Source organism: Cenococcum geophilum, assembly GCF_001692895.1.
Source record: "Cenococcum geophilum 1.58 unplaced genomic scaffold K441scaffold_38, whole genome shotgun sequence".
Classification (NCBI taxonomy): Eukaryota; Fungi; Ascomycota; class Dothideomycetes; order Gloniales; family Gloniaceae; genus Cenococcum; species Cenococcum geophilum.
The window spans coordinates 265,927-291,379 of NW_027137596.1; the positions used below are offsets into that span (position 1 = coordinate 265,927).

Below are 25,453 nucleotides of genomic sequence, written 5' to 3' on the forward strand. Positions count from 1 at the left end.
TGCATGATAGATCAGCCAGGGGTAGGTTGCATGATTAACGAATCGTAATGAATGAGCCAATATGTTCGGATCCCTATAGCAAGCACTAGGTATGGCTTGGGCAAAAGCATTCAAATCAGAGGCGGGAGCAGAGAAGACTGGAAGCAAAAATTGAGGGGATGCATCTGCCCGTCTCGTCCGCGTCACGTGTAACCCGTGATATACTACTCTGCGCCATCATCCTCGTTCAACCGATCGTAAAAGCATAAAAAATCTATCCGCACCCCTCTCAAAGCCTTCCAGGGCACTTTTTGGTAGACCCTCGCTTACCAGCCCTATCTCGATCCCCCTTACGCCATGCACTCCATCCTCCCATCCACCCCACATCTCTCTCTCTCCGCCACTCCTATCCCTCTCTCCCCGCCACCCCCGACCTACAACAAACTCTTGATAATCTGCCCGCCCTCAAACACATCCCCCGGCTCCAACTTCTGCCACCCATTGACCGCGCCAACCTCCACGCACAGCATATGCTTGAAGCCATCCTTGGGCGCGAAATCGCCCATGGATGCCGCCTTCTCCGCCCACGGGTTCCAGACCACCGTGTCGTCGAGGTTGTCGCGCACGACGTCGAAGCGCGGGCTGCCGGCCTCGAGCACCGTCGTCGTCCGCTGCGGGATGGAGGCGTAGACGCGGTCGACCTCACCGTCGATGGAGAGCGCGTGGTGCGTTTCGGCGGCCGTGGTACTGTTGAGGACTTTGTCTTTGTAGGTCACGCCGTGGAGGCCGGCGATGGTGGTTGTGCTGATGTCCTGTGATGACCCGCTCTGTCAATTTTGCTGCGTTGGTGGGAGTGCTGGGGAGACGGGGATGCTGGTGGGTATGAGAGGTCGGGGGTTTAGGACGGGGAGAGGCAGGGGATTTGGTATGGGAGAGATAGGGAGTTTTGGGATTCCACGCACCTTGACTCTAAGATACGTATGCAGCAGCATCTGAAACTCAAACACATCACTTCCCTCATTCCGCACATTCATGACCGTCTGCAAGCTGTCTTTACCCAGCGTGACGCTGTAGACCAAGCCGAAGTGGTACGGCCACGCCTTGCGCGCCTCCTCGGACAGGTTCGAGCTGTACAGCCCAAAGTCCAGCTTCACCGACAGCGGGTCCTCGGCGTCCTCAGACGTCGACTTGCCCAGGAACTCCCAGCGCGACGTCCGCGCGAACCCGTGCTGCGGCAGCGACGACGTCCCGTGGTTGGGCGGCGGCGGGCCGAACACCTGCATGCAAACCCCACANCANCANCCAAGCACACACACNCCCCCNGGGCANNNGAANCCNNCCCCNCCCCCCCCCCCCCCCCTCCCTTCCCACAGCAAAAAAAAAAAAAGGACCAACTCCACTCACCGGAAAAACAACCGGCACACCCCCGCGAACAGCCTTACTCCCATCCAGCGCCGCCTTCTCGCTCAACCACAGGTTCTCGGTGTCTCCGCCGTTGCTCTTCCACGAGACGACGGTCGCGCCGTACAGCAGGATGTCGACGCTGTCGCCGCTGGGCAGGCGCGCGGCGACGCGTCCGCCGCCCGCGCTGATGTCGACCGAAGGGCCCGGCGCCGCCGCGCCCGGCGCGTTGATGGCCTGGGGGCGATTTGCGCGGTCGACCATTGCTGCTGCTGCTGCTGCTGCTGCTGCTGCGCGGTCGGGGAGAGTTTCTACAGCGAGGGGGAATGGAGGTGTGGGGAGGCGGGCAGCGGTGGTGGTCGAAGGACGATGCGGGGTGGAGGGGTACAGCGGTCGTTGGGCAGGATAGGGCAGTGCAGTAGAATGGGAGTCTGTAGCTAGCAAGATAGAAGCGGGCTGCCACACTCTTATTCTCTTTTCCTCCTTCGATGTATCGAGAGCGCACGCAGGTGAAGTGGTTGGATTGGAGATTGGCGAATGCTGAAGCTGAGAGGAGCATCGGAGGGGCAGGGCCCGAAAAGACATCCCATCCCCACTACCAACGTCGTTAGGGAACTGTCATTCGGCTGAAACTAGCTCGGGTTTCAGGACTGCAGCCCAGCAATGTACGGATCGACGTCTCAAACACTCCAACTCCCTGACAATGAGATGCGCAACAGCCTCGCGATCCTAACCCATAACCACAACCCTTGGACATTCAATGCTCTGGTCTTCGAGATCAGGGCTACAGAGAGGTATGCGCGGTGCAGAAGATGATCATTTCAATTCCGGGTTGCCACAGCTAGCTCGCAGCCAAGTCCCATATTTACCAATACTATCCCCTACCACACTCAACAGGTCTGATAGTAATAAAGCCACCCAAGAAACTGTATTTGATAGTTTTCGTCAAAATAATGCCCATCATATAGGGTATTCCAAAAGCATCACCAAAGCAACCAAGCCCATCCAGCCAATCCCACCCCCTCACCCTCACCCTCACTCCACCCCTCTCCCCCTCCTCCCCGCCGCATGCACCTCCGTTCGCAGCTCAAACAGCACGTCATCGAACTGCCGCTCCTCCTGACTCCCCAGCACCATCTGCGAGCAATCCGACAAGATCTTCTTCAGCCGTCCAAGAATGCTCCTTGGAGTCAACATAACCCTGCCCAATGAGCTCGTCGGCGTCGCCCCAGCAGCAGCAGCAGCAGGAGAAGAAGCGGGCCTGCTCGGCGTCCTAACCTCTTGCACGCCCTCGTCCGCAGTTTCAAGCGGAGTCGTCGCATCACGCCGTGGCTGAGCAACCGTCGCGTCCGCTCGCTCCTCCTCGTTATCGGCAGCCTCGCCATCACCAGCTTCGCCTGGAACGCCTGCTCTATCCACGCCCAACCTGCCCACAGCACGGCCGCCGATCTCGACATGGCTAACCCTCCTCACCTGCGCCGCCAACGACGCCAACGACAGCACGGACCCGCTCTCCGACGGCGCGCTGGACGGTCCTCTACTCACATCTTGACTCGCGCGCGTGCGCATCCGTTTCGGCGCGGGCGTGTCTTCCACAACCAAGGCATCTGTATCCGAATCAAGCCTGTCGAGCTCGGGCGCTGAGAGGCGAGTGCGACGCTTCAGAGACGCAGCCGGTTTCTGTGCGGACTGGCTCTCAGAAACCACCTTGCGGGGGCGGCCGGGCTTCCGCTTGGTGGACGAGACGGCGGGCGTTGGTGGCGCCAACATGCTATGCGATGCTGGCATTTCGGATTCGGCGACTGGAGCGGGTGGAGGGGTTGGTTCGTCGACGATGTCGGGCTGGGGAGAAGGCGAGCGGGATGCCGGGGGCGGGCTGACTGTTACCATGATGCAGTCTAGAGGAACGTTGCTCTTTGCCTCAGTTGCAGCCGTGGACGGCGTGGACGCTGCTTCCGGCGTGGTTTGTGACGCTCTCTTGGCTCGTTTCGCGTTGCTTATCAGTTTGACTGGCGGTTCTTTACGCTTCAGCGTAGCTCTGGCCATGGTATTGCTGGAAGATGCGGGTTTCCGAGGGGATTTTCGAACCGCTTCTGGGACTGACGCGCAGTTCTCCAACGCTGCCAGTTCGTTTTCTGATACTGAGAAAGAATCCCCCACACGACTCACGTCGGAAATAGACTGCTCGGTGTCATCCTGAGTAAATGCCTCAAGTTGGCTTAGTAGGATGGGCGTCTGTTGTTGAGCTTGCGTCTCCGCGATCTCTGAAGAGTCGTCAGGGTAGCGGGCGTCAGAAGTAACGGAGCACTCTGGTTCTTGAACAGGCGGACTTTGTACCGTTTTCTTCGCATTATGCTGCAGGACTGAGGGGGCATCAACGAACACTTCCGTGCTATCTGCCGTGCCAGAAGAAAGTTTATCGGAAAGACAGTCTGAGAAGACGTCACCGACGTTTTGTTGAGATGCGGTCTGCCCATGTAGTAGAGACTGGTCCTCTTCATCACCTCCAACTTCTGGCCTCCTAAGATGCGCATCAATTTCGGCAGCAATCTGAGCACTCAATTCAAGGTCAGCCGTTGAACTTGGAAGCTCTGACCAAGGCTCATCATCTATGAGCAAATCTTGTTCCCCATTAGGCACTGCAGCAAGGTTCATGTCTTCTGACGAATCTTTGCACACGTCTTCCTGATTGTCAATGGTTTCCTCGTGATCAGTAGTATCGGCACTATCTTGATGTGGCTCGTCGGCTTTACCAACCTGGGAATGTTCAAAGCTATTCGGGGCAGTATCCTCATCGTGTACACGCACGTCAGCATCGAGAACAGTAGAATTGGCATTGTCGTGGGCTTCTTCTCCTAGATCCGGAGGTGACGAAGGAATATTGGTCGATTGGACTTCTAAATGAATGGGTCGCGTAGCGTTCGGTGCTACTGAGGTTCTACCACTACTCAACATATGCTGGCTTCGCGTTCTAGCCCGAGGTGTAGGTGAAGATCCAAGATAATAATCCATTGGCCCAAGAGATGGAAGAGCGGCTAAAGGTGTTCTTGAGCCCTCATCCAATGGCTCATCAGCATTGCTAGCGTCAGATGTTAGGTTCAGTTGGGGCATGTCTGAGGTTCGCATTGCAGGCTGTGTGACTGGGCTAGATCGAATATCTGGAAACATGGCAGCGGCTGTAGCTTGCTGTTTTTCGAACACCTCCTTTTGTCTGTCTGTCAACACTTGAGATTCCTGGTTAACAGAGCTGAGTGGGGACGATTCAATAGCTTCAAAATGAATTTGTGAATTATCGTGTCGTAATCGAGTCTTTGAGATCTGCCTTAGGGGAGTTCTACTGCTCCTTCTTAGTACTGTAGACTTGGCAAGAGATGAATGCAGAGGAGTAGCTCTGAGAGTGGGTAAAGGCGAGGCGGCCACGCCAGAGATTGTAGCTTGCTTCGGAGTAGGTTCGTCGTTGTCTTCAGAATCGTAGAATGTGGTTACAATGTCCTGATTGAACGTTAGTTTCGGGGGTAAGACATCAATCTAGAAGATATTTACCCGATCACCGTCACCCTCAGGAAATGCCGGTAGGTGCAAGTCAGCCAGTGGGCGTAGCTGTTGCAGGGCAAGTTTGACCTTCGACGGATATTCTAAAGTGTCCTCTACTCCAAATGTGCAGTTCCAAGTCTCGATGGAGATATTGACTATCGCACGACGGCGGCTGGAAAACCCGGCTGCAATCATGGCTTCCAGAGCAACGAGCAGAGAGCTGTCTTTTCGGGGAAGCCGCTCAATAGCTGTGTTGATAGTTTGCCATAGTGCTAAAATCTGAAGAGTGTTAACCTCATCTTGAAAAATGGAGAGAGTTCGTGCATACCTCATGATATATGTCCAGCGTACGTTTTTCTTTCGCCTGAAGCTTGCGCTCCGAGTCTTCAATCCAAAAAGCAATGCCATTCTGTATCTTCCGAAAGTATAATCCCAAAAGGGATATCGGGCAGTTTTGAATTGATCGAGCTAATGAAGAGATGAATTCCTTAAGATTAAGGCTTTCAATGAAGTTCAGATTCTCGTAAGAAGACGTTGAAAGAGCAACAACAGCTTTGTACATATGATTGTAAGGGTCAAAATCGTGGACTCGTGGGGGGACGGGAGATGCGCTCCACAGCGCTTTCCTTCCTTGTTCGAGCTGGCGACGGTTGATAGTTTGTGGCAAATTGTTGAGTAGGACAGCAGTATAAATTAGTGCGGTATTGGCGTCCTGCTCCGAAGCCTGTGCGCGAATTGCTTCAGAGAGCGGTTCTATGATGGCGAGTATGACTCCTCCATCCCCAGCTTCCTGTTGCACTTTTGCCATGAAGGTGGCTAATAAGTCTTTGGTTACAGTCAAGCTTCGTGGGCTCGAATAGCGAAGACCGTGTCCGAGAATCTTGACTATCTCTCCACATTCTTCGCCGAACTGACGTGATTGATGCTCTACTGTGTGTCCAGCGACTTGGTTAAGTGTCGCCTCGGCGAGTTGTGCAGCACTCTCCCAAACTTTCGATGCCAAACCGGCGTTGGGCGTTATTCTTGCAATATCTGAGCAGTCTTTGAGGAGCTCCAACTTCAGCAAAGTAGTATTTCTTGATTCCCAACAAGGTCCGACCATGGTTTTAACCAAAGCAAGACGATTTGAGTCAGGCAGTTTGCCCTCGGATTGATTTGAGAGTAAATCCACCAGGTCCAAAGCAGGAGATTGCAGGCCTCCGGTATTCCTAGATCGGTGTGAAGGAGTAGGCGCAACTTCGAAATCATCTGCTTCGCTATTCCTTGTCAGGAATTTCTCGGCGAAATTGAATGCGCCCAATTTCTGCATTGCTGTCTCAACCAAGAAACCAAACTTCTCCGCCCATTCATCTTCCTGTCGTTCTTCCGTGGCAGGTGACGATGTGTGGTTGGACCAAACCTTATGGAGGAAATTTACAATGTGTGCAATTGCGTCCTTTAGTTCCATCGATGCCTTAACTTCTTTGCTGCCGGCTTCTGCTAGAGAATTCATTAAGCAAGACCACATCGTCTTGATTGCATCCTCTCCTGAAGGACGAGAAGACCATGATGCGGCACCTAGACAGATATCAACAATTCCCAGGATTAGGGCAATATGCTTTCGCATCCACTTGGGATCAAGCCTGGGCAACTCTTCGAGTCTGATGGGTTGCGATTGAAGAGCTCTCTGCTCGTTCCATATCCTTGGAGGGTTGGATCCAAACAAAGCTGACAAGACTCGGCAGGCTGCATTCGCATTCCTCGTAGAGGAGGAAATCAGGCTAGACCAGATCGTATATACAAATTCATTCCAGTAACGCCGAAGCTCTTCTTCGGATGCAGAAGGACGGAGAGAGTAGTAAAGAAGAGTATAATAGCTGGCAGTGGCGATCTGGCTCTCTTGAGTAGAACACCTACTCCTAAGCTCCAACTGACCTTGAGGTATGTTCCGTAGAAGATTTGCCATAGCAGGCGTAGTCGAACGATCCGGATTGACTACAAACACGAGAGAGTTGAAAGCGATGTTAGCATGGTATTTAACCTGCGAATTCGAGTTGAGGAATCTTTCGAAGATGGTGAGCCACGACCGAAGAGGTCGCCAGCGCTCCCGATCTGAGTTACGCAGCGCCGGTCGAAGAAACAGAGTAACCGCTCCCCAAATCTGCGGACTTGGAGATGCTTCTCCTTTCTTTTCGAGCATTTTCATGAGACGATCCACAAGGTAGCTTGCCATACATCCACCAGCAACGATAGGAATATTCAGAAAATCCAATACCGCTTTTGATGCTTGGCTGTTCGTTCCAAACTCCATACCGGCTAATCTTGCAACATCAATGCCATGCTGTCTCGTGTCTTTCTGGCTGCTTAGCATTGCGTGAAATACATGTTCAAACCATTGACGGATTTTCGCTATCATCACATTAGGGGCCTGCCCGATGAGCTTTCGGTAAACAAGTAGTCTGTAGGCATAGACGCCGTTGCCCTTAACACGATCGGCTATGTCATGGACGGCGTCTACAATTCTTTCTGCACGTGCAGCAGTCATTATTTTCGTACTGAAATTCTGTTGCGTGAGAACACACAGGTGAGTGTTGATGACAGATTTCGGCGCTTTCGAGTCTTCTGCAATCTCAGTCGACCGGTCAATTACGAATGAGCAAAAGTCTGAATCCATCACTTCTATGACGCTGGGGATTCGTACTAAAGCCATTAAGAGCTTGAGGGCTTGAGTGATAAGGACAGAGTCGAGGGCGTTTGAACCATTGAGTGCCGTCATGTCTCGTCGGATGAACTGTGAAAGCAGTCCGGCTTTCGAGACTAGAGCCTTGGTATCTGGAATGTTGTCATACGCCTTTAACGTACCCATCAAACAAATATATGCATCCAATCGCGCCTGCCTCGCCTCTTTGGCAAGTTGCTGAGTGACAGACTCGAGCATCTCTGCAAAAGTCTCGAAGCTGTGTGCCGATATTGGGCCTAAGTGAATGGATTCGGTCGCCGCAATCTGGTTGAAGCTTGTCGATGGGTCGTATGCTTTGAGGATTGATTTTAATGCTACCGGAATTCGTGTTTGAGGGAGTGGTCTCAACGTGGACCTGGGAGTCCAATGGCCGAAATCTTTCGAGTCGTGATTATCAGCACATGGCGAGAAGTCGAAATCAACGCGCTTTCTCCTTTTTCTAGAGTCCTTGATAGGCTGTTCTGCTGAAGAGGACGGTGACTGTTGGGGAGGAGTGTTGACAAAGAGTTTTCGCTCTACCGGCTTTTTCGGCACCTGAGACGTGACAAAGGACTCGTCGAGGAAATCGAGGGCATCAGCAATGTCTCGATTGACATCGCGCGGAGGAGTAGGCGGACGAGCAGCGAAAGTTTTGAGCAACGTAGAAGAGAACACCATGGCTATGCTGAATGGAAGATGGAACAGAAGAAAGAAAGGAAGTTGAAAAGAGACTGAAACAAAGAGGCGGCAAATATCATGGCATTGGAGAGATTTTGTGATCGTGGGTAGAGGTGAAATTGACAGGGCTGGTCAAAGTGGAAATCGCGGTCCCACGCCAAAGCCCTGGCGGGAGCTGGACGCGACGCGAGCGAGAGACTTGGAGTGACGGGCACCCGCGGCGCCTGGACTCATGTCAGCTGCAAGCGCTCCCGTCGCTCCAGAATCCGGGGCACCAGGGGATTTCGCGCCGTATCGTTTGACTGGATGGCTTTTATCCCCCTCCCTGCAAATGCATCATAGTGCACCATCGGGCTTCACTTTCGAGCCACCCCTGCGAGCGAGAGATTCACATGTCGGTTGGTCCCGTCGCTGGTCACGATACAGCGTGATGGAGTGCCTCGCAGCCTCGCAATGGCTTCGATGCTAGGACGAAATCAAGGTTCAAGTGGACATGCACATGACGGTGACATGCGTCTATCCACATGTCCTACTAACGCCCTATCCTAATTAATGCGATGGCTTGACTGTCCTGATGATAGCTTCGTCTCATTCTCTGAAAGCACATGGCCTCGGAAATGATCAGCGCAGCCGCTTGTGATAGCCGATGATATTAGATGCCCCTTTCAACCTACAACAATGCGGGGCCGGATTTCTCCCACCATAATCCTGGACGCATCCTCTTCGAACTTGCCGTTAATGCCGCGTCTCGGCCTCGCAATCCACTCTCCCTCCTTCACCAACTCAATGTCAACATGGCCTCGACCATTCAAGTCACCACCGCCCAGCCAAGCAGCGGCCAAAGTATGCCATTCTGCCCGCCGTCCCTTCATGCAGTGTCAGCGCTGACCTCACTTCAGAGAAGCTCGACGAAGTTACCGCACTCCTGGCAAAACTGACCGTCGACCTCAAAGAAACTAATCTCCTACCTCATCGTAAGATTCACTCATGCCTTTCTATGCGCATCCCCGCGCCGTGTGCTGGGGCAAAGTTCATCGGGTTAACCGTAATTCACCAGGGCGAAACTCGATCTTGGAAGAGCTCAAGGTCCATGGACGCGTTGTAGAAAATGCCGACCCGATATTCACAAAAGATGTATGTAGAAGCAATACATAATGCGCGTGTCAGCGGTGGTGCTGAGGAGCATGGCGATAGGGAATCGAGACACTGGCACGGTACAGCTTCGAGAGCACTTCGTCGGTGACATCTCGAGAGGCGCTTCGCTGCTTAGCAAATGCATTATTGCTGCAGCCAAAAACGCGCCAAATACTTGTGGACTTGGGTTATGGAGAAGGAGCCGCGGAGCGGTTAAAGGTAAGTTGATTATTATGGGTAGAGGTTGCGCCGAGTCTAATTCCTGGATACAGAACGACAACAGAGATGATGAATTTCTCATTTCCAGAATCCTCTTCCTTATGACTTACGATACAAACCTGGATTATGAAAAGCTCGTGGCAGACCACCAGCTAGCAGAAAGCATTAACCAGGTAAAATCTTTCGGGTGCTATGATATATCCATGTATTAAAGGCTGCTTTAGGCCATCGCCCGCCATTCAAAACGCTACTCGAAGTCGAGCCGTAGAGCATCTCAAACCCAACCGATGGACACAATGGCACTCTCCGAGACCCTTAAACTTATGTTCAACATCACTCATTTTTACCCTGATCTTGCAGACCAGTTCTCTAAGTCTATACCTCACATTTTCAAGATTCTTTTTCGATCAAAGATATCAATTCCACCCCTTCAACCACCTATCAATTATCTTGTCAATGCACTCCTCAACTTAGATTTAGAAGACAAGAAGCAGTCACACTTTGGGTTAAATGCAGTTTTCCCAAAGTTCGACCAAAAATGCAATGCCGAACACCTAATCAATATTCTCGACAATGCTATCGTTGCCTATCCTGAGAGTGAACTCGACCAAGCTGCCGCGCCAGTTCTGACCCTCATACGACGAGTATATGAAATCGCGCCAGACAGTGTAAAGAAGTACATGGAGTGGTTGTTATTGCCCACGGACGATGAAAGGACTCGTCCGCTCGGAAAGTCTGATACTCTGTCTGCCCGACTCCTGAGACTATCCACCTCTGCTTTAACTCCAAATCTCAGAGGATCAATATCTTCGATGATGTTCGAGCTTTCGGGGAAGGATGCAGCCAAATTTGTTCGCAATGTTGGTTACGGATTTGCGTCTGGTTTCCTTCTAAGCCACAATATCGCGGTACCCAAAAGCGCAATGGAAGCATTTAGTACCAATGCTGTTGAAAGTGAAGAAGGTGGTGCTAAACGTGTTAATCCAGTTACCGGCCAAAGACTGGACGCTGAACCTGAGGATACCGGACCGAAAATGACGCAGGAGGAAAAGGAAAGAGAGGCAGAGAGGCTCTTTGTACTTTTCGAACGGTTTGTTTGCATCCTATTTCGGTTCATTGCCTTCGCTGACTTGGTTGCAGACTAAAGAAAACTGGGGTGGTGAATGTGAAGAACCCAGTTGAGCAGGCTGTTGACGAGGGACGATTCGAGGAGTTGGATGACGATTAAGGATTTGGCTGCATAACATGCAATATCCGGCATGGGCGGAGCATTATCAAGGAGTTGGTGGGGTGCAAGGGTTATTATGAGGAATTACTTGCATTTATATATATGCTGCTTCCTGAAATTATGCGAGGAAGACTTCTAATTTACATTTGGAAACCATTGCAATGAACGGCTGCGATGAATCTCGGTTTATTCTAATTAATACTCAACTTGCGATATTTAAATACAGGCTATTCATAATTACAGCTACAAAATGCACATTGACGTCGCTCGTGACTGATAGACCGGCACCCTGGCACCTGGCACCTTCACAGAAGCGATGACCCTGCTCACTATTCCACACGTTGCATCACAACAAAACAAGCGGTCTAAGCCAGTGACCTGCAGGCCAGCCTAGACATGTTGGGCGCATCTGATCATAACACCATGAGGAGAAAGTCCATTACACGACTTTCCAGCTATCTCTAGCTATGGCCGACGAACCTCAACGCAGCATGTCACTTGTGCCTTACCTCCCCGCCGAATCTCGAGAAGTCGTCCTGTCAGTTCTCACATGTTTTTTGCTCGAGTACCACTTATGCCGTCAGAACTAGGCTAATTTTGTCTCATTTACAGGCGTCATGGTTCTGCGGTCGTTGTCTTCGATCAACGGTCTAAACAGCTTTCATTGCGAGATGTCTCCCACTCGACCGACGTCGAAATCGCCGACTGCCCATATTGCCATCGACCCCTTCACGAAGATCCACAGGATTCGGATGAAGAAGAGCATGGATCAGCTGTGGATAACGAGACGGGGTTTGTGAATCCGGGATACTTCCGCATGCTTCGTCGCAGTCAGCCTGGATCATCGGAACCTCCGTGTCCACCATCACCTCACAAAAGTATTGGACACATACCTCTGCGGAGCTCTGGTGATACTCTTCATGCCCCTGCTGGGGCTGAGTTTGTTGGAAGCACTCCAGCACCCCCACCTAAGTCTCAAGGCATATCCGCAAGGGCATTCAGCCCAAATTACTTCAAAACTTTCTTCGTGGAGGAGCGTGAGCTGGGAAGAGGTGGGAAAGGTGTGGTGCTACTGGTCAAACATGTTTTAGACGGTGTGCCGCTTGGTCAGTTCGCCTGCAAACGTGTACCTGTGGGTGACGACCATGAATGGCTAGAAAAAGTTTTGATCGAGGTCCAACTGCTCCAAAATCTATCACACCAGAATCTTGTTTCATACCGACACGTCTGGCTGGAAGATTATCAAATATCAAATTTCGGACCTAGCGTTCCGTGTGCGTTCATTCTACAGCAATACTGCAATGCTGGGGACCTCCACGATTACATTTTAGATTCGGCAAAGACGTCCATGACTACACAGCAACTGAAAGAGCGCTTACGCCGGAGATCAAAGGGTCAACTTGAGGAACCGCATGAACTAAATGGGCCGCGTCGAATGCATTTCGAGCAAATCCTTTCGTTTTTCAAGGATATCACCTCAGGTCTCAACCATCTTCACGCGAATGGATATATACATCGCGACCTAAAGCCGAGCAACTGCCTCCTACACGATACAGGACAGAAGATGCGGGTGCTTGTAAGCGACTTTGGAGAAGTCCAAGTAGCTAATGTTGTTCGGAAATCCACCGGAGCAACGGGAACCATCTCTTATTGTGCCCCAGAGGTGCTTCGTCGAGAGTCTCCAGGTGGACCGCTGGGCAACTTCTCCACAAAATCGGACATATTCTCGCTGGGCATGATTGTGTATTTCATGTGCTTTGGAAGATTGCCGTATCGCAATGCAGATGGCATTGATGAAGATAATGAAGATTTGGACCGCCTTCGAGAAGAAATATCTACTTGGGCCGGGTTTAATTATGAACGGCGTGTCCGAGATGATCTTCCCGACAAGCTATACAAATCACTAAAACATTTACTTTCCTTGGATCCTGCTGAGCGACCCGGAACGGAGGAGATTCTGCAGGTATTTAAGTCTCCATCCATGTTCGATGAGATTGGTGGATTCGCGAGCCCATCTGGTCTTGAGGAACTTGGGTCTCGAATATCCCGGGCCGATACACCTTCGCCTGCTCCCGGTAAGCATTCAAGGAAAAAGTCTGCCGCCAACTATGTGCGGCCAGGCTCTTCGATGCTAAAATCGTCTTCTATGGATACTTCTCGTACACCCAGTCCACCTATTCACCCTCCCACTCCGACAAAAAATGGGCGAGCACCAACACCACCAGACTCTTCAGTAGTCCTCCGTCCGCGCAAGATTGAGTCCAATTCAAAATCGAATCACCCACCCCCACAAGCACCTCGTTTAATGCTACCTCCACCCCCAACAGTAGTATCACGGTTTCACTACTTCCCCGCAAATCCTATAACGTTCGGACTTGCTAAGATATCTCTATTCTGCCTAAAAGTGATATCTGTTTCCAGCCCATGTTATCCCCTCGCCGCAAACCCTTGGGTAGCATATCCGCTTCTTTGTTTTGCGGCGTTGGATTTCACCTTTGCCGGGTTAACTTACGGTGGCCTCCACTTTCGCCTTGGCGGATCGCTCCTCCTATTAGCCATTCATATCGTAATTGTGGCAGCGTTCTGGCGATGGAATGCTCTCTGTTTACGAAATGTGGCTCTCTGGCACAACATGGAATAATCGGCTGTGTTTTCAACATCTAATGGCGGTACGGTCTGGACACTTCTAATACCAACTCAAGCGTTTCTGCCAAGAGTACCTAAACTCTCTACAGAAACCCGTTCCCCGATCACCTGTCATCTCATGAACATTCGCCACGTCACTTATTATAGTATCGGTTACCTTTATCTCGGACCCCTTACCACCAAATCACTTGTTAGATTTTGTTAGTCTCGAGAAAAGGAAGATGTGCAATATTGGGAGTTAAGGAATCAGTTGAAATTTGAATCCAAAAATATCTCAACTCAGCTCATCTCGTGGGTTCACGTGACTAACCGCTACCATCCCAACCACCATAAGGTCAGTTTCCTCGTATCAACGCAGGAGACCTTCCAGTCTTGCCAAAGAAGCCAATTAAACAAAAGCACTTAATAATCTAGCAGTATCATTTTTTTTAAGCTTCTTGGTCTTTAGATGTGACGGATCTCAGGACGGCAAAGTGCATGATGAATGCCTTCATGTTGTGCACCCTGTCAGAACACGGGTCTCGTGTCATCAGATGAGAACCTAAAAAAAATTCAATAGACTTTATAATGCCATCATAGTTATTCACGGATTTACTTCATGGAAAGATGCCAGCCGACCTCGCTGGAGCTCACGGCGCACTGTCAACGCATTTTGATATCGACATACAACCAACTCTATACATTCGTTACAGTACTTTCTCAGAGCAGCATTATCATCAACGTTCTTCTCGAGACTCATTCTTGGGGGACTCTGTGTCCTGCCCGCAGCGTTCACCCTCCCTCACGACACGACGCATCAACCGGAAACGAAGACCTTGTCTAATCACTACACCCTCATCGTCTACAGGCCTCATGACAACAAGTTCAATGCCCTCAAAGGTAGAGCCAAGTGGAGGCGGCTTTGGTATTTAACAAGCTTCTTCGCCATCGTACTGCCCGAGTGTAGTAAGCCCATGTCCCAATGGCACTGAGCTGGCGTTTTCGAGCACACTGTATCCTGTAAACTGACTTAAATGCCTCATTCCAACTGAATTTTCTCGGGACACAACTTATGAACGTGACTCAAGTATTCCATTGTCCCCAGCAGCCAAGACACCTATGTCCAACCGGACGGCTTGATCCAAATCACAGTCCAACACTCCCACTCTTTTCCTCCCGGCTCGTACCCAGAGTACATAGGCTGAACCTGGACCGTTCTGCCTAAGGAGGACCGCCGCAAATGGAACGAACACGGTGGCAAGCATTGCTATGGCATGGCCCGCCCTACAACTGCGACCTACCGTCTGGCTATTTCAACTTCATGGCGCCGGGCGCAACCAAGGGAGGCGTTATGGCATGCTCGTCTCCGTTCAACCCCGGCACGACCGTGATCCATGCCGTTACGCCGGGTTTTGTGAGAACTGACTGCGTGAGCTTGGAGAGGCTAGCGACATATAATTATACCGGGTCACCGGTATGGGCTTATTACTAAGGGATGCCGTGAGATAAAGTAAATTGTATAATCGTAATGTCCGCCCACTCCTGGGCTAAATAAATTGCCTGTCATTCTTTGCAGCACCTGAAACCCTGGCTGACGTCCTAGGCAGCTAAAGTTGTTGAAAAAAAATTAAGAGTTCCTAAGGGTTTGGTTGGTAGGCAAAGTCTACTATGGCACAGTACAGTTCCGTAAAGATACGGTCCGTATCAGACATAGCACGGACAGCTGCCTCCAAGACAATCTATGTAGGCAAAGGAATGCAAGACAAACTGACAAACAGACCCAGACTCGCAGGAGTACTCAACCACAAGCAAACAATCAAGACAAGCAAACAAGCAAACTGTTTGACTCCAGACTATTACCCCCTCCAATCCGCACACTTGGCCTTCTATGTCAGGCCTTCAATTGCCAAGCACGTCCTGGCATGCAGCCTGGCGCCCCTCACAGAGCGCTACATCTTCCACCACAAATTCAGGAGCGAATTCTACAAGAAATGCGTCGAGAGTCTCGATGATGATTTCGCAGTCAAAGACTCCCCTGAATAGACCCCGAATTCCCAAAGCACATCGAGCCACATTGTCGCGGCGACTGGCGCCCCATCGTAGTACTGCACGCCGGCGAAACCGGCGGCGTTGCACAAAGTTATCTTCTCCTCTCCGCACTCGCCTTTCTCGCATAAAATATATTTCGTCTGGTAACAGTTTGTGCTGTTGGCTGAAGTTTGTGCCGTGAGGGCAGCGGATTTAATCATAGCATCGCGGAGTTTCGTATCGTTGTATGAGCCGCTTTGCACGCTGACAACAAGCTCGCCGTCTTCCCCGCGGGTGCCATCTCCTTCTATGTAGACGATTTGTTTGATCGCCACCGTAGTCGTGGAACATGACGCCCAATTCTCCGTAGCAGTAGGACAGATTTTGTTGAGAGCGCTGGATATAGAGGTGTATAAAGCAGTTCCGTTTAAAGTCCCAACGTTTTGCTATTTTTTGCCGACTTGCACGGTAGCTGATGGGGCAAAAGTGAGCGTTACTGAACTGCCTGCGCAGGTCTCCGTAAAGCCGCCGTAATTGCCCAAAGGAACAGACTCGCATGCGATAACATCGTGATCAAAAAAAATCCGTATAAGTGTAGGCGTTGAACGGACGATCAGGAATGAGAACTCTGTCAATTGAATCTGGCTCTAGAAGCTCTCTATATAGAGATGAGGTTGGTGCAGGCAACAGAGACATATAATTGGCAACCGAAACAAAATAGGTAATAGGAACTGGATGGTAAGACATAAAGTACTAGGCATTAAAGACAGTAGTAAGACAGTAGTAAGACGGTGGTAACGAAATCCGATTCAGGTCAACAGTAGGAGATTTGGGGAGTGCTTATAGGTGTGGCACTTGATAACATAGACGTCAGGCCTGGCGGAATAGTTGTAGAGATCGTACTTGAAAAAGATGCCAAGCAAGAGAGATCCCTTTCCCCATTCGGGCTAGGATTGGCACCACGGTTCGTCAGTCGGACTTGAAGAAGGAGATGTCGAAGGAGATGCCGGTTCATCTTCCGCGAGCGCATACTCCCTTCTTGACTTTTCTATCATTGTGCCCGCCTTAAATGTGATCTCTATGACCTTCTGGATCGGATTCGGTTCTCGTAGGAGCGCCACCTTTTCCTCCGAATTCCAGATGCACTGTTCCGGAATGCCTATGTTCTCGTCAAGAAGCAGGTGGACTGTTGTTCCCAGACATCTTTCCGCATAGGCTTCTGATGACATCGCGGCATATCTGTTCAAGTTCGGATATTCTTCCTTGCCACTCTGGGCCCTCGCTTGCTTGTCCGCATCAGCGAAGGACTTCCTAGGTTCCTTATCATCCAAAAACAAAAAAGCAGGATAGGTTTCCCAGATTGTCCTTAACGGTGGGTTTAGTTTTATCCAATCCCTAGCCGGATTGGTTATACGGCAGTAGAATACACAATTGTTTTCCGGTTGATTTTTTGTCAGATATGAAAGGAACCAGTCTTTGTTAATATTTAATGGGTTGGCTGGGATAGGCAAAGCGCCTTCTGGTGCCGGAGGATTGTATGATGTATCCGGAGGAGAGTTGTCTGCTGGGAATGGAAAAGGAAGAGGGATTGCCTTTCCTATAACAGAATCTATGAATCCTAGGAGCAATATACTTGTGAGAAGTGGAAGTAGATAGCCCAAATAGCGTGCTGATGGAAAATTTGCTCGCCGATAAAGCATAATGCTCGAGATGGGATGCAATATAGGTTAGAAACAAAATTCAATGTGGTAAAGGCAATATGGCGATAGATATTAGGTAAGAGTAGGTATATTGACACCTGTGAGTATGAGTGGGAATCAGACGGTTGGTTTTACAAGGTGGATTATGGTCTTATATGTCTTTTTGCTTCCTCTTTATGCTCGCTAGCTAAGGATCTGTTTGAATACGGTTTCTTCTTTCTAAAAAAGGCATCCTGACGTCTAAAGTCAGTTATCTGTCCTTCACGGACTTAAGGTGGACACAGAATCAACATGAAATATGCTGTTGGTATAAGCGGACAATGTTTGTTGCCTGTTTTTCGTGAGCGGCGCTCTAACATGAAACAATAGTTTTCAAGTGTATTCAGGGGTGGCGCATCAAGCCAACCATCTCGTACGAATCATACGATAGGGACAGATATGAGAATGCCGCTTTCATGTTGCAATAGCAAGCCTCGCGATCAGATGTTAGACGGCTTGCTAGGCGAAATAAATTTTGCAACTAACTGTAGCTATATGAATACCGAAAGGACTTATACTAGACAGTCCTATTACAATGTCACGATTAGAAGACGGCAGCGTGCCATTAAATGATGCTGTGTATCGCGTTAATAGGTTTGTTTCGGGGGAACACTGAATCAGGGAGGATGGGAAAATATTGAAATGAGGCGGCACGTCATGAACATTTGTCCCAGTGATATTGGATGTGTTCTGCGCATGAAGAAGGCGCAGTTAGGCGACAGGAGGGTCTAGTTTTTGTAGGATGTAGAAGTATATCCACGAGCATCAATCAATACCAATCCTAGTGATGTTGGGTTTCACGACCCATAAATAAGCTGACGTTGATAGAATCCATGTTTATAGAACGCACCAATAGTATGGACGAACAACTTTGTTGTAAGCGCGCTAGCGGCACAGTCGCTCCTTCGTACGGCCCCGCCCCTTCGGGCTGGCAGATGACTTCCCCCCCCACGTCAACGACTACGCCGCTAACAACTCAAGGCAGTTCAGGACACTCAGTCTTTACTCTTTGTGAAATATTTAAGAATCAGCAAATACGTCTCCCAGTTCTCTTTGGGTCAGCACCCTTCCTGTTTTTCTACCATAATAACTTCCACAATCTCCATCCTGGTCTTTTCCATTCTAGCAATCACAGTCTTCCGCCTCCAAACCTGTGTTATCCTGATTACCATTACAATGCGTTACGCGAAAATATCGTTGCTTCTCCTTTATACCTATCTTCTCGCCTTTACCAGTGCGGGTCTAAATAACATAGGCGGAATGTTTCCTCCTAGAGACCTCATTGGGGATATAGGAGCAAAAGCCGTCGAATCCCTCTTACCTCGAGCTAGCACTCAAATCGTGGTTAGCTGTACAGTCCATTATTCGCTTAGCTCGAGTATCGTACTACCTCCGGATATGATCCGCAACGTCGGTGTTCAGATTAAAGGTCTCCCTGAAGCTGATAATCACGTTGATGCGTTTAAGAAGGAGGTTGAAGATGCCTGTTTCGCCGATAACCTAAAAGAATATGCGCCTTTCGCAGATTTGGGGAATAATGGAGTTTGGGTCACTATGAAAATCAAAGCTATAATAGATTTTACGAGTGAAGGTGCTGCGCCAAGGGACTGTCAGGAAGACGCTATTAAGAAGTTTACGGGCCTAACAGACTTCTCTGGCTGTGATTACCCTGGGTTTTAAAGCCCACCTGCGAGGCGATCCCAGTCTGAGTGTTTGGTGGAAAAATTAGAAGCTTTACCCCTTCTAGGCGTGAGCGCTTATCTAATCCAAACTTTTCATAGTGTTTCAAGGAATACTTGTCTTGTCCTTGTCTTTTTAAATTCTTGAGAAGTGGACAGGTCTTCCGCTATGTACGATATATTTGATCCTTAAGGGTGGGGTCTATAAATTACAGTTAAACATTTTTGCTTGCGGTCTTGCCTCCTAGTTAATCACAAATATAATTAAAGTGGCTAAGCATTAATAAGCCTGCAATAGTGCTAAACCCAGTATGTCCAACAGTCAGCCTAGCTGCGATCTTAAGCAAAATAGCTAACTAACTGCGTCAATTGGATCGCTCGCTGTCCGCTAACTATTAAATAACGTACTCTAACTGTCAAGCCAGTGTGGTTTTCAATAACTTATTATCGATAAGATCGATTAATAATCGTTATCAACAATAATCGATTATTATCGATTCTTATTAATAATTCTTACCGCTTAACCAAAATTTCTGAACTCCATTCTTCTCTTTAATTATTTCGTACGAATTATGGATTCTAAAATTAATTTATCTCTTGCGCCTTTAACTACCCACGATTTAGTTGAAACTAAATTAAAAGGAAGGGGTAGATCCGCTTATATAATATAGGTCTATACTTAAACGGCACATAATAGAGAGAATTCTCGGTATAAGTTCTGTATATACTGTATAGCAATACTACCGTATAGCACTTCGGTTAGTACAAATATGCGTGGATATCTTAAGTTAAAGCATAGAATATATGTTAACTAAACTCCAGGTCTAATTTAAGAAGAAACTATCTACTAACTATAGCAACTTTATACCCAAGCAGAGTCTTTAGGCCAAACAGAAGAGATTAATACTTAAGTCTACCGAAAACATCTAAATTAGGATATAATTAATAAGGCTTTAATTACACTAATTATTATATAAAACCTTCCTTTTCAAGTTGTTAAATAGCCTAAATTTTATACTTTTTGCTAAGTGCTTAATCCAGAATCATCCGACTTTATAACTATAGCACACTCTTAAGTTATAAAGAAGATTAAGCAGTCCTAGCAGACTTATAAAGACGTCGTATAAAAGAAACTTTAGTTAGCAGTATTAAGTATTTATCTTTTACTTAATATCTGGACCTCCCTAAATAGGCTTCTTCTTCTAGGGATCTGCGCCTACTTTATTAACTATAGTTAAGAGAAGCGCTTAAAGGCCCTTCTCGCGCTTTATACGGTGGCAAACTATAGCAAAAACAAGTAATTCGCTACTCTTCTCTTAATCCTTAAGGACTATAGTATTATATAAAAGCTTAGGTCTATCGTTTGTAATAACGCCACTTTAAATAATATACTTTATTATACAGTAAAAGCCTATCTCTAAAAAGAGGAGGATATTAAATGGGATTCTATATATCGGCGGATCCGCTATACTAGTTATATTATTAATTTAGCCGTATAAGCCTTCCTATTTTATAGTCTAATTAAAATAGAGTAACTTAAGTTGTACAATAAAGAAGAAGGAAAAAAAGAGGTAGTAGATAAAAAGGAGAAACGGGCAACCTTTTAGGTTATAGAACCACTTAGTAAGCTTTATAATATTATTATACATATCCGCAGTTCCGCTAGTCGTATAAAGGAGTTTAAAGATTTAGCGGAGAGAATAATTCCACTTAATAACCGTATAAGATAGAATAGCTGGTTTTAAATACTAGCTATAGCCGATTAAAAGGCGGGAGCTATTAATACCTACACTAAGAACCACTTTGCCACGCTTTAGGTAGACTATCTCTTTCCGGAAGACTAGAAACGGCTTTATATAATTAAGGAATTCCTTTAACCGTTCCACCGAGCAACTTTAGAAACTTAGGGTAACTGCGCAATAATTAATAGTATACTCTTTACTATAGATATTATTATTCAGTACTTTAAAGCCGCGCTTATAAGTAAACTTCCTTTTAAATTAGATAATACTAATACCGTATAATAGTCTAAATATGCTTCTAATAAGGAGTTTAACGCTTAAATTAGAAAGGGGTAGGAGACCTTTAATAAGTACTATAGTAAAACGGACGAGTCGCTACTTTATACTACTACCCTTATTCTTTATCTAAACCGTTATATAAAGTATATTAAGGCAAACTAGAAAGCAAAGTGGGTTAAGCCCGTATTAAAAAAGGTTAAAGAGCTTTAGGAGTCCTATTGGGAAAAAGCTCCTACTCCTCTAAGTCCTCTATTATACGAAAGGAGACCTTAGGAGTAGGAACTTAACGTATTTAATCGGATTGCTTAAAAGCTAGGGAAGTATACTTAACTAGTAAGTCAGGACGAGTACCAAGATTATTATAATAGGGAACCGTACGATATTAGTAAGATGCCAGCGCTTAAATAGTAGTATTAAGATTAATAAAGAAAACGTTAGCCAAGGTTATTATATATGGCAATTAATATTCTCTTAATTCTAGCTATAAGTGATAAACCAGAGCGAGTCTTTTTAGGGGGATATCGTACGGTATTATGGGAAAGGGCATAGATGGGAGCAGAAAACCTTAAGAGGGTAAAGTGTTTAAAACATTATAAACAAAGTGGTATTTTAGATAAATAATATCTAATATTAGGAGACTATTAGGGCCTTTTCTGGAAGCCTTCCTCTAAGTTCCCTTTATAAATTAATTAGCCTCAGGCACATACTATAATGCCAAGTAATTATCGATGATTATTAATTATTAACTAATAATAGCGATTATTAATTAACGCCTTATCGATAGCATCAAAAACCAGCCTGTGTCAAGCTGCCAGCTAGCTAACCCAATTAGGAAAGTAGTATAGGCTTTATAGTATTTTATTGCGGATTTTAGCAGTACCTCTCTATATACAAATATTAATATTACCTAACTAAAATTTAACCCTAATTTACTCCTATAAACATTTTAAATTAATAGCATTTTAGTTTTTTCCCTTTTTATATCTTATAGCTGCTCTAATAGTAAGAGCTAATTATTATCCACTTGCGCTATAAAGTCTTTAAATTATGCTATTATAACTATTTACAAATTATTATCTCTTATACTAGTGCATATCACTATATATAAATTATATACCTATAGTAGTAGGCTAATATCTCTCTAAACCCCTTTTAAAACAAGTCTTTAATAATAATCTCCCTTTATAAAATAGTGGTGATTAAGGGCTAATTATAAAAGGAGGTGGCACTATAAGAGATATTATTATAGTTAGCCTAGGTTGCCCTTAAGGCAATCCTTAAATACCCCTTAAATAGTCATCAGTTACGTATTAGGGGCACTTACCTATAGTATATAGTCTCCTTAATCCTAAAGGCCTTACCCTCTTAAGGATTTATCTCCTTTATAGCCCTTTATCTATAAAGTCCCCTTATAATAGGCTACTTGCTTTTCTTTCCCTTTTTAGCGCTTTTATTATTATTATAAAATAGGCCTAATATCTCTAATAGCCCTTTACTAGTTTTATCGCTATAGCTTTTATAAATTTTAGGGAGGCTTTTATAAACATAAAAATAATTATATAGACCGTTATAAATATAGTATATAAGATATAAAGGACTTTTACCTACTACTCCTACTATAACAGGCTCGTATAAATGCCTCTAAGACAAAGCTTGTAGATTGCTACTATACAAAGATACTAAGCTAAAGAGAAAAAGAAGAAGGCCCTTAGGGGTTAACGTAAATACAACGGAGTCACCAAGGCGCTAGTAGTAAGCGGGCCAATAGCGATTTTCTATGCCGGGTATAGAAAATCCTAATTGGTTAGCAGAAGTTAGCAAAAGTATAGCAGAATTTAATAGCTAACGCGCCCTAGCACCGTTACATTACCCCCCCCCCCCTCCTAAAAAAGCCTGCCCTTAGGCGTTATCTAAGCTCCCTATTATTATCTAAATTATTATAGTTATCTACCCTTTCTTCCTAGTGTTTAATCCGGTTTTCTAATTTGCGTGGTGGTTTAGGGAGATATAGGTAGGCTAGGTAGAAGTCCTACAGCTTATAAGAAGAGTACTTAAAATTAAATATAGGATACTATCTTAGGTCGTCGTTATAGCCTACTTAGCTTATATAGTATTTTAATATATTATAAATCTTCTTAACTGCTAGGATTTCTTTAACTTTCTATTCCTTATCCTTCGCAATCTAAATTAGTAGTAGAGGGTCGTTATACTACCCAGGTAATAAGTTGTCTATAGCCTATTATAGTTAGTTTAGGGAAAAGATAGGGTGGATTTTTATTAATTCTAGTAGCTTAACCCTAAAAGAGTATCCTCCCCTTTAAAGAATCTTATATAGGCTAGCCGTTTAGTAGTCTAACTTATAGCTTAGCCTCTAGGTTTTCTAGTTTTTTATTAATACCTATACCTTATCTCCTACTTGGAAGTCCGCCTTGCGGCAATATTAGTTTATATTAGATTCCTTCTTCTTCTACGCCTTCTTTATAATTGCTTAAGTAGTCTCTTAGGCTTTATATATTCTCTTTATAAATATCTAGGCTTCTTTATAATTAAGGCGTTTATAAGTTATAATGGGTTTAGTAAATCTATCCTAATTAAAGGACGCTTGTGATATATATCCATAGAGCAGTTTAAATAATAATATTCCTATACTATTATAGGGGAGCGTAAGCTGCGCGTAGTCTATTATAGGCAGTAATTCCAACTAGTTGTCCTAGTAGTAGTCTATAAAGGGTTATAGCTGCTAGTTAAGGTACTAGTTTATAATTTTAGTTTAGCTATCCGTCTAAGGGTAAAATACTATAGAGAGTTTAATCTTAATCCTAAGAATATAGTAGAACTCGTTTTAGAAATCTAATATAAACTAGGGGCTATGGTTAGAGATAATTAATTTAGAAGCGCCGTAGATTTAGTAGATATTGTTAATATAAAGGTAAGCTATATCCTTTATAGTCATAGTCTTAAAATAAAAGAGGGAGAAGAATTACTTATTTAGTTAGTTAATTATTATAAAGGCTATATTATAGCCATAGGCGTCCTTTAGGAATGACTTAAAGTCTATTATAATATATTGCTAAGGATATACTAGAACTAATAGTAGTTATAACTACTTAGGAGTTTAATCCCTAGGGGTATCTACGCGTTTATAGGCGTAGCAGTTTCTAATAAATCGCTCTATATCTAATAAAAGTCCCCAATAATAGTAATGGGGTATTAGTAGTTAGTAAGTCTTATCTTAACTAGGGTATACTATAGAGACTTAATAATGGGCTTTATAGATTAGCTCTATCTATAGCTTATTAATATCCGGAACTATAAGCCGTTCTTAGTATAACAGCAGTCCTTCTTCTATTTCTAAATTAGGGTTACCTTTTATGGCTTAATCGCGAAGGGCCTTTAGGGAGTTAGCCGTATAGTTTATAGTTAGAATGTAGTTAATTAGTCCTATTAGCTCGTTTAAGGACTCTTCTTTTATAGGCGCTAGCTTGTTTTATTTAGAGTATAGCTCCTTAAAAATCCATAGATTAAGCTATTTAGGATAGTAGAGTACCTATATTTAGTACTAAGCCTTTATGTAAGCTTTGCAGTGTGTAGGAATTAAACGAGCAACTTGATTGTAAATCTATGGAAATCAAGTGGTATAAATACATGAAAGTAGACCCCGAACTCCGAAGCCCATAACTCATTTGAACCATATCCGAGACATGCAAGGGTAGTGCTGACGCAGGTGAAACAGGGTAATATGCAAGGTCCGGTAGTTGGTTACACTTTAGCTTATCTTAAGGACCTACGTCCTATTCCCTCTAAGTTAGAGTATTAGCCTAGAAGTTCTACCTACTAGGATAATATGTAATTGTAAAAAAGAATTAGAAAAGTATTTTAGCCCATTAACTAGTAAGTTACTTTATTATTATAAAATACTCTAGGGCTTTATAATCTATATATATCCTAATTTAGAAATTTATGCTTTTAAGCCTTACGCGCTATTAGAATAATAATTAGATTATAGCTAGCATTTCCTTATTATATATTTTATAGTTACACTTAGCCGGGTATAAGGTAAGGATATAAATAGGGAGTCTAATAATAGAACAATAGGTATATTGTATAGACAGAGATAAATCCTTAAAGGAAAAGAAGGAGTCTATATACGAGGTAGGAAGGGTTTTCCCTAGGTATATATAGAGTACGTACCTTACGGGCGAGTTACCCCTAGGTTGCCTTAAGGTCGCCCATACCTTACGGCTATATAACTATCTACTTAGGTTTTACCTAATAATGCCCCCCTTATTAAAAAGGGTTGTTCCTAATTCTTTATATACTTAAGCCTTAATAAAACCCTATAAAAAACCTTAGTAAGGAAAAAATTTAGAGGGGAAAGAGCGTCTTAATTTTGCGTATAAAGAGACGGGTAGTATATATACGCGGCGAAAAGATATTAAGGAACTTTAACTAGTAGTTAAAGTTGTCTAATTAGTTAGATTTACCGTACT

The 25,453-nt window shown here is 45.7% G+C and overlaps 6 protein-coding genes across 6 annotated transcripts; 3 read left to right on the plus strand and 3 right to left on the minus strand.

Annotated features, from left to right (window-relative positions):
• Positions 1–413: 413 nt before the first annotated feature.
• K441DRAFT_688804 (galactose mutarotase-like protein) lies at positions 414–1,644 on the minus strand (the record flags this gene model as incomplete). Its single annotated transcript, XM_067652230.1, has 3 exons — positions 414–791; positions 942–1,256; positions 1,384–1,644. The coding sequence occupies 3 exons, from the start codon at positions 1,642–1,644 to the stop codon at positions 414–416; spliced, it is 954 nt and encodes a 317-aa protein (XP_067501037.1).
• A 546-nt stretch (positions 1,645–2,190) lies between these two features.
• K441DRAFT_203163 (uncharacterized protein) lies at positions 2,191–8,473 on the minus strand. Its single transcript, XM_067640497.1, has 3 exons — positions 5,243–8,473; positions 4,924–5,193; positions 2,191–4,872 (listed from the first exon to the last, which is right to left on the minus strand). Exons 1-3 carry the CDS (start codon positions 8,288–8,290, stop codon positions 2,416–2,418), a joined length of 5,775 nt encoding a protein of 1,924 aa, XP_067501038.1. The 5' UTR covers positions 8,291–8,473; the 3' UTR covers positions 2,191–2,415.
• A 505-nt stretch (positions 8,474–8,978) lies between these two features.
• On the plus strand, positions 8,979–11,099 carry K441DRAFT_664471 (uncharacterized protein). The gene is made up of 7 exons (XM_067649359.1): positions 8,979–9,133; positions 9,190–9,264; positions 9,348–9,424; positions 9,485–9,643; positions 9,697–9,816; positions 9,868–10,733; positions 10,784–11,099. The coding sequence occupies exons 1-7, from the start codon at positions 9,085–9,087 to the stop codon at positions 10,869–10,871; spliced, it is 1,434 nt and encodes a 477-aa protein (XP_067501039.1). The 5' UTR covers positions 8,979–9,084; the 3' UTR covers positions 10,872–11,099.
• Positions 11,100–11,338: 239 nt separating this feature from the next.
• Positions 11,339–13,512, plus strand: K441DRAFT_688807 (kinase-like protein; the record flags this gene model as incomplete). The annotated part of the gene is made up of 2 exons (XM_067652231.1): positions 11,339–11,409; positions 11,484–13,512. 2 exons carry the CDS (start codon positions 11,339–11,341, stop codon positions 13,510–13,512), a joined length of 2,100 nt encoding a protein of 699 aa, XP_067501040.1.
• A 1,847-nt stretch (positions 13,513–15,359) lies between these two features.
• K441DRAFT_698370 (uncharacterized protein) lies at positions 15,360–17,224 on the minus strand (the record flags this gene model as incomplete). Its single annotated transcript, XM_067653056.1, has 2 exons — positions 15,360–15,920; positions 16,557–17,224. The coding sequence occupies 2 exons, from the start codon at positions 17,222–17,224 to the stop codon at positions 15,479–15,481; spliced, it is 1,110 nt and encodes a 369-aa protein (XP_067501041.1). The 3' UTR covers positions 15,360–15,478.
• A 1,215-nt stretch (positions 17,225–18,439) lies between these two features.
• K441DRAFT_574258 (uncharacterized protein) lies at positions 18,440–18,943 on the plus strand (the record flags this gene model as incomplete). The annotated part of the gene is made up of 1 exon (XM_067644092.1): positions 18,440–18,943. The coding sequence occupies one exon, from the start codon at positions 18,440–18,442 to the stop codon at positions 18,941–18,943; it is 504 nt and encodes a 167-aa protein (XP_067501042.1).
• Positions 18,944–25,453: the final 6,510 nt, after the last annotated feature.

Bases quoted from the DNA above. Each gene is read 5' to 3' on its own strand.
- K441DRAFT_203163 (XM_067640497.1), bottom strand. From the start codon at position 8,290: ATGGTGTTCTCTTCTACGTTGCTCAAAACTTTCGCTGCTCGTCCGCCT. The intron at 5,194-5,242 runs GTATGCACGAAC...AACACTCTTCAG, and splicing joins CGCTGGACATATATCATGAG to ATTTTAGCACTATGGCAAAC. The intron at 4,873-4,923 runs GTAAATATCTTC...ACGTTCAATCAG, and splicing joins CTGAGGGTGACGGTGATCGG to GACATTGTAACCACATTCTA.
- K441DRAFT_664471 (XM_067649359.1), top strand. From the start codon at position 9,085: ATGGCCTCGACCATTCAAGTCACCACCGCCCAGCCAAGCAGCGGCCAA. The intron at 9,134-9,189 runs GTATGCCATTCT...ACCTCACTTCAG, and splicing joins CCAGCCAAGCAGCGGCCAAA to AGAAGCTCGACGAAGTTACC. The intron at 9,425-9,484 runs GTATGTAGAAGC...GCATGGCGATAG, and splicing joins ACCCGATATTCACAAAAGAT to GGAATCGAGACACTGGCACG.